The sequence below is a fragment of the Ictalurus furcatus genome, chromosome 24 (genome assembly GCF_023375685.1).
Source record: "Ictalurus furcatus strain D&B chromosome 24, Billie_1.0, whole genome shotgun sequence".
In the NCBI taxonomy this organism is placed as follows: Eukaryota; Metazoa; Chordata; class Actinopteri; order Siluriformes; family Ictaluridae; genus Ictalurus; species Ictalurus furcatus.
The window spans coordinates 19,393,588-19,402,050 of NC_071278.1; the positions used below are offsets into that span (position 1 = coordinate 19,393,588).

Genomic DNA, 8,463 nt, shown 5'->3' on the forward strand with positions numbered 1-8,463 from the left:
AACACACACACACATGCTCACATTTTGCACAATGATGCATCAGTTTTATATTGATCAAACCTCACAACTGATCCTTATGTATCCTTCTAAAAGGAACAGATTCAGCTGGTACACATCTTACTGACATCACACACACACACACACACACACACACACACACACACACACACACAGCCACTGTAAAATGTGCTTCGAAGAAAGCTATTAGACTTCATCCACAATCATCTCAGCATGCTTTTAGAAGGCATGTTGAAGTGAAGAATCCCTTTTTTTTTCTTTTAAAATAAATCTCCTGTTATAGATTTACTTACTACAGGACATTAAAATGAAGATGAAATTATATACAGATTGCTTTTTTATTACTCCATTTTGCACATTACACACACAAAGGAATAAAGACTATAAACTCTATATAATGTACATTATGGGCGAAAAACAAAAGCAGCAAGCTCTTCTTGCTTTCGTGAGTGAAGATGGGATATTAAAATCATTCGATATTATACTAGCCACACATGCAAGATAATAATATGAATGGCCCAAATGAAAATGAAAGAAATCACACACACACACGCACACACGCACACGCGCACACACGCGCACACACGCACACACGCGCACACACGCACACACACACACAAGAACGATTTACAATTTGAGTCATGATGGACTACCACTAGCACTGATCATTGACTGTTTATCTAAAGAGCTGAGTTAAGTCTGCTGGTTTTCAAAGTTTACATTGATTTTGTCTCTGCTGCTCTTGTCTCATAGTCAACAATAAAGCTTGTTGAAAACAAAGTCAATTCGGGGTCCAAACACCGAATAAGCAACACATATTACCAACAGTGTTGAAAACAAAAAATCTATATGGGCGATTCTAATTGCTTTTTCAGTGCTTGGACCCCTAATAACCCCTAAATGTGCTTAAAAAAAGATATAATTGCTTATTAGGGGTGCACTTAAAAAGCAATTAGATGTACCCACTTAGATTTGGCAGATTTTGGTGTATATTCACAAAGATAGTGTAAGCCAATACAGTATGTTTTGGTGTATTTTCATAAAGTTGGTGTCACTAAGCTTCAGTTACACAATTAAATCGATGGCAGAAAATATTTTTTCATAAATTTTTCACAAATTTGCCTCCAGGATGAGTGGATGAATCCCTCTGTTTTCTCAGACAGAAGAATGATGTACTTGCATATGCATGTAATGAAGTCACAGCTCCTGGTGTTCATTTAGATAAAAACTAGCAGGTTACGATTGTGCTGTGTTCCAATTTTGCCGGCTCTCCTTTATAGTTATAATGCACTTTAAGTGCGAGAGCAACTATGCATATGAATTATACTTATTATAATCTTACATTGTTTGAAAGAAGCATTCAAAATCACAACAATTTGCATTTACAGTATCATTAAAATTTAAATACATGTCAAGAAATGAATAGGGGTGACATTAAATGTTAAATGTATGTTTTTTTCTAAATTTAATTCCCTTGTGGAAGTCTTTTTTTTTTTTTTTTTTTTTTTTAAATCCAAATTAGGACAATAATGTCAGAATTATATACACATAAATGGCTCACTTGTATTTACTTATGTATCTGAAGCACAATGACATGGTAGAAGAGTACATTGAGAGGTAATACAGTATATGATCTATTCATGTGACAATTCATTTATTTCAGCTGACACCAATGGAAACAGCTAATGCGAATAATACACCTTGACACTGCTATGTATAGTCAAGTGATGTCATAATGATGCTCTCCTAAAATGGTGCATCTAAGTCACAAGGGACAATTTAACCAAATCATTTATTACCTGCATAAATGTGAGAACATGAAGTTAGCTCAGATGGAAATAGATCAGACAGTGGAACAAGATGAACATCCAGATTAGGGCACTAGTGTGTGATCAAAGTGGTGCTGAATATTAATGTCTACATGACAAGCAATATTATTTTAATCAGGTGTCTCTAGTACAAGCTAATCAAGATCGGCAAACTAACCTAACTAGCTAGCGCTTAGTCCCTAAAGAGATTGTTACTGTATGTAGTTACTTAGACAGTGTCAGTGAAATAATTCACTTAAACGAAGAGAAGAATAAAATCATTACGGAGTTACAGTATGTCAGAGAGAAACAACAACCTGTTTAGTGGATGCTCAATTTCTGGCTGGCAGAGCTTGTTTAAAGCAGTTCAAAACAAGTCTGCATGTGCGTCACTGAGTCTGCGAATGCGTACAAGCATTGAATCATCCAAGGTCGTAAGGTTGTCCTCACCTGCGTTTTTTTCTTCTGCTTTGCTTAGGTAACATTCATCAAATTACTATAGCCAGACAATTTATGATTCTCAATGGGTTTAAAGGCTGGTGCACTAAAATTAGATCAAGATTTGTTGTATAAATTTACTATCATAAACCGTTTATGAGAAAAAGAGTGAAAATGTTTCACCCCTCAAGCCCCCCCCAACGTGCATTTCCAGATTTCTAACAGTACAGCCTCTTAGTCTATTCCAGCTTCTTGTTAGGTCTCTGTAGATGTTGATGCTCCTAGTTGAGGCTCGTACATGTTTCCTGGTCCATTTTTCTTCTTCCTCTTGGAATCAGGTGCTGGATGGAGGAAATGTGGTAGATTGTAGAAGTGTAATTGAATGAACGCTACTAAACAATTATTTACACAGACTAATCAAGCAAACGGAAATATTCTAGTCTAGGTCGAAATCTGAATCTCAAAACATCAATTTCAAGTCATAGATAAGGTCTGACTTTAAAAAAAGTCCAGAAATTCATGGGTATATGCATAAAACAACAACAACAACAACAATAACAACAACAACACAGATTCAAATCTTTCACTGCACTTATTAACATAATACAGAATAGTATTTTCTTATTGACCATAAAAAAAAAGAGAAAATTGCTTGAAATGTCACAGCATGCTTGATTACATGACAGAAAGAAAAGACTACAGCTGGTCCACAACATCTGCCTTTTGTACCTGAAGCAATCTCCAGCGCTACACGAGCAAAACAAAGTCAAGACAATGGGTGTAGTAAGTTAAACCGTGGTGCAGTTAGTTGGTGGAACTTTCTCCATCTTGTTTCTTGTTTCTCGAGCATCCTGTGTTGGACATTCACTGGCCACCTGGCATCGGAACACCTGCTTGTAGGCTTGCCTGAAGTTCTCCGAGAGGAAGGCGTAGATGATGGGGTTGACCGAGGAGTTGCTGTAGGCCAGACAGTGAGCTGCCACACGGAAAAGGAAGGACGCCTGGTTCAGGGGGAATGAACCAAACTCCACCCAGAGATGCACCACGTGATGGGGCAGCCAGGACAGGCAGAAGACCACCACCACCACCAGAACGGTCTGTGCTGTCTAAGGGTATACAGTACACTTACTCATGCTGAAATATCTGAATTTCGCATACACGGTATTAATCTAAGCTAAGTTCACTTATTTAACTTTGTATCCTGAAAAAAAAAATGATTTAATTTTATTCTACATAATAAAGCTGAGAGAAACGAGATGCAAACTGTAGAATTGTTCTTACTTTCTTCTTCGATGCCTCTGACTTCTTAGACATGTTTCGCAGATTTTTGTGTAGATGATTCAGTACCTGCGTGCATAGCAGTTAAATACTGTATATTTACAAAAAAAATAAATAAATAAAGTGAACCAATTCCCAGTAGTTGTTAAAACATTTTTCTGTCTACATTATCTGTCATGTCAAGTAGCCTAGAGATCCAAACCACTGCATTACAGTAGCACTTATAATCATCTATAGCAACATTTATAAACATCTATACATGAATAAACATCTACAGCACAGCAGAACGCAAATCCCTGCCACAATACATGCTTGTGTGCAAACCCTTATAGAAAATCACATGATCCACATTAGTATTTTACACATCTGTTTTTCAGACACTTTATTTGTTATGTGGACTTTTCACATGTCCTGAATATGCTTTTATTTTTCCACACTTTATTAGGAACACCTAACTTTTCCAAGTCATCTGGAATAATTACCTTTGCGTAGCAGAAAGTAATAAGGATCAAGGGCAACAGGTAGCCGAAGACAAACGTGCACACCACGTAGACTTTCCTCCTCTTGGGATCAGACCACACTTCCCAGCAGAACGTGCTGTTGTCCTCGGTCTCCACGATGCACTGGTGGTAAGCGACCGGCGCGGCCATAGCCAGCGAGAGCGCCCAAATGCCCAGCACCCCGAACAGCGCGTGCCGCGCCACGCGGATAGACGAGGATTTCCGGCTGTGCACGATGGCCACGTAGCGGTCCACGGACATCGCGGACAGTGTGAACACGCTCACAAGCATGGACACGGTGAAGAAGTAGTGCACAAACTTGCAGATGAAGGCACCGAAAACCCAGGTGGGAAGCATGTACACGGTGGACTGGAAGGGCACGCAGAAAAGCAGGTAGGACAGGTCAGCCACACCCAGGTTAAAGATGAAGATGTTAGTGGTGCCGCGGCGTTGACCCGCTCTGCGCCGCACCAGGACGGCGATCACCAGAGAATTTCCCACCACGCCGAGCGCGAAGATCAGCCCGAACACCAGCAGCGTCACCAGGTTGTCCGTACCAATGCCAAACAGCAACTTAGCCGGTGCCTCCGAGTCTGCACGGCTCTCCTTCACACCACCTCCATCACTTTGATTATATATGTTCATGATTTTCCTGCACACGACAAAAAAAAAAAAAAAAAGCTCCCTATTTTTCTATGTTCTGTCTGTAGATTTCCCCGAAGCGCGCGCCGGTGATGCGGTACAATGCGCTCACGTGCATCCACGCGTACTACAGAAGTTCCAAATAGCGTGTCCTTATCATATAAACAAACAAGAACAAAAAATGGGATTCCCCACCCCCCCACACACAATCAGTCATAAATTCATTGTCATGTGCGTGCGTCTGCTGCTCTCCGGTGTGCGCTCTGTATGCGCGCGCTTCTAACGGCGCGGTCCAACGTCATTATATGGGCGCTACCAAGAGGACGGCACGCAGAGCAGCACGACCTCTAATAGCCTCAAACTTGCAGAAACATACTATGCATGATCAGTAAACATAGCAAATGAATTATCAGTGAACTCTGTAAACAGTGTCGATTCTAGATCTCATTCTGCTCACATCACTCCAATTTGTATCCAGTTCACACTGGCCGCCTGTTCAGTTTCATAGAATTGTTCATATCGCTTATTAGCTCTGGTATATCTTACTGAACTCCTGGAACAGTATAACCCACCTCAAGCACTTCAGTTCAGCTGAGGCAGGTTTATTCTCAGTTCCTGGGATCAGTCAGTGCTCAGCCGGTGGTAGATAGTTATTTGTTTATTTATTTATTTATTTTTGAAGCAGTATCACGTGATCAAGAGTGCAGTTATACTGAATATCAGCATGGCTGTGAGAGAATTACAACCGTGACTATACTCAGTATAACCTTATGATTGCCAGTGTGATATTGCTTTTACACAACTGTTTTATAAATAAGACATTTTGGACACAATGATTTGTTTATTTTTGATCAGTGAATGGAAATAGATCCCAAAGAAGTCACATTCAGCGATAGTCATCTAGATAGCCGACATTGGTTCGTACATTCCTGTTAAAGGTGCATCTGCATTTCATCTTCAACTGATGAGCTTTCATATTTCAAGTCAGAAGTTATATTAATAAGAAATTCATCATTTACCATGTCCACTGGTGATGTCACTAATTCTACTGTAGTAATGTTTACAGTGCTAGAAGTGGAATATTCCTTGGCGAATACAGACAAGTGGAGCGATACAAACATTGACTACGTTTACATTCACATCAAATTCGGTTTAAGGTCTACGTTCTTGTTGCAGCCATATTCTGAATATGATGTTTACATGCGAACAGGCATGGGAATATTCCTCTGTACATGGTTGTTGTAAGTATGCCTGAGTTGCCATTCCTAAATACCAAGCCAACAGCTAAGCAGCTGTTAGCACCCACAATTCCATGCGGACTGAACATGTGCATATATCTCCTTTCAGTGGATTTTCATAATAAGGTGTTTACATGCAACAGATTTCAAACACAAATTAAAACAGGCGTATTCCAGGGATGGGAATCAGAATTTGGGGAATCAGAATATTGTCATATTGTAATTTCGGCATATTGATGTGCATGTGAACGCAATCAGTGAAACATCCCAGTGCAGTTATACTAAATATAAGCACTCTAGGAATGCTGCTATTCCAATTAAACTATTGGACTGGAACTAACTTGAATAACTTATATCATAATCATTTATGGCATTTACATTTACATTTACATAATCGAATAATAATCGATAATGGAACGGTGTTCCAGAAGATATGAAAAATAGGATAATTTTTTTCAGTCTTAATCAAGTCAACCTATAATCTGGCATATTCATAATTCCTGTTATTAAACTTAGGCCTACTATTTGTGACTGTGATAAATCTATCTATCTATATATATATTTTTAGTTTTTTAGTGAATACCTGCAAAATCTTTTACTTGTGGATTGTTTTATTTAATGTTGTTATTTATTAATTGTTGTACTAACCCATTTTCCTCTTCACTTGGACTCTTTGTTTTTTAATTTTTTAACCCTTGATTTTTAATATCTGTTGTTATTGTACTTATTATTTGTTGTTTTGTGTTATTTAAAATTTTATTTAAAATACTTTGAGATTTTGATTCAGAATTAAATAAAGATTACATAAACCAGCTCTGGGACACCTATCTTGTTGCCTTGGCTATTTATTTAAGGGTGGCTGTGGATCAGGTGGTAGGGCGGGTCGTCCACTAATCGTAGGGTTGGCGGTTCGATTCCTGGCCCACGTGACTCCACATGCCGAAGTGTCCTTGGGCAAGACACTGAACGCCAAGTTGCTCCCGAGGACAAGTTAGCGCCTTGCATGGGAGCTCTGCTACCATTGGTGTGTGAGTGTGTGTGTGTGTGTGTGAATGGGTGAATGAGACACAGTGTAAAGCGCTTTGGATAAAAGCGCTATATAAGTGCACCATTTACCATTTAGCACAAGTTGTGAAATGCCTTTGACACCTTACATGTATGACATAATGCATTTCACTGTAGCCTAAATTGTACCCTTTGCAGCAGGGGCGGACTGGAACCAAAAAGTGGGCCTGGACTTTCTGGCCCAGAGCGGCCCACCACATCACGCCCCATCACTGATGGTCAGACCAATTTTAACACCGCTTACTAGCATAAAAAATATAACACAATACAGAAACATAAATGCTATTTAAACATATTTATTTGAAGTAGCACTGAACAGATAGCAAATCATATTTGTGAAACAGGCAAACAGAAATACAGTGTGATAAAGAATATAAAACAATCAAGAAAGCATGTTAGCTAGTTAGGGGGCATCCTCTGGGTGCAGTGTAGGAGAGCTGCACCACTCAGCTGTACAACTCCTCAATCAGGACTGAAACTTATTAACATGAATCCACATCTGAATGACACACTATCATCATGTGACATTAAACTCACCTATGACCATGTCTGCATAGTTCAGGGTTTCTCTTGGGAGCAGGGCAGCAGAGCTTTAGGAGGGAATGAGGAAGAGGAGGAGAGGGGTGTATTCATATGAGTGTGTGTGTTTGTGTGTGTGTGTGTGTGTGTGTGTGTGTGTGTGTGTATGTGTATGAGAAAGTGTATATTTGAAAGAGCATATCTATGTGTATGAGAAAGAGAGTTTGTGTGTATGAGAGAGAGAGAGAGAGAGAGAGAGAGAGAATAATCTGTAATGCTAGAGCCGTCAGCACCTGCAGAACTGCAACTTGCCTTCACGCCAAAGGCAAACTCTGTTAATTTGAAACATTTCACAGCATCTGCCTCTAACGCCTTAAACGTTTTTTTCACAGAGCTTTTTATCTTTCTTCCCTTCCTTTTTTCATCCATTGAAATTAATCTCACTGTCTGTGTGAAGTAGACGTAAAAGGGGGCATGTTTCAAGATATGCAATGGAGCAGATTAAACAAATTTTTGAGGGGGGGGGAGGGGGCAATAGATTAGAAGTATTTTGAGAGAGACAAACAACAAAACCGGCCCCTCCCCACCAAGTTGGGCCGTGCTGGCTGTGACTCACCTGCACCAAAGGAAAGGAGATGCAATCTTATTTTTACTGTTATTATTTATATATATATATATATATATATATATATATATATATATATATATATATATATATTTTTTTTTTTTTTTTTTTTTTTTTTGCGTAGCAGCGGGCCAGCTCACTTTGCCCAGCGGCCCACTGGGAAAACTCCCGATGCTCCTGATGGCCAGTCCACCCCACCACAGCAGCATGCTTCTCTTCTTTCCATGTCTGTCCATGTCTATCAGAGCAAGTATTTGTACTCGCTCAGCAGCAGCAGCATAGCAGATCTAGTCCGCTAGACCAAACCTATTCACACTCCATCCCCATCTATA

General features: G+C 39.6%; 1 protein-coding gene across 1 annotated transcript; it reads right to left on the reverse strand.

Annotated features, from left to right (window-relative positions):
• Window positions 1-2,175: 2,175 nt before the first annotated feature.
• galr1a (galanin receptor 1a) lies at window positions 2,176-5,162 on the reverse strand. The gene is made up of 3 exons (XM_053613001.1): window positions 4,025-5,162; window positions 3,546-3,611; window positions 2,176-3,370 (listed from the first exon to the last, which is right to left on the reverse strand). Exons 1-3 carry the CDS (start codon window positions 4,685-4,687, stop codon window positions 3,053-3,055), a joined length of 1,047 nt encoding a protein of 348 aa, XP_053468976.1. The 5' UTR covers window positions 4,688-5,162; the 3' UTR covers window positions 2,176-3,052.
• Window positions 5,163-8,463: the final 3,301 nt, after the last annotated feature.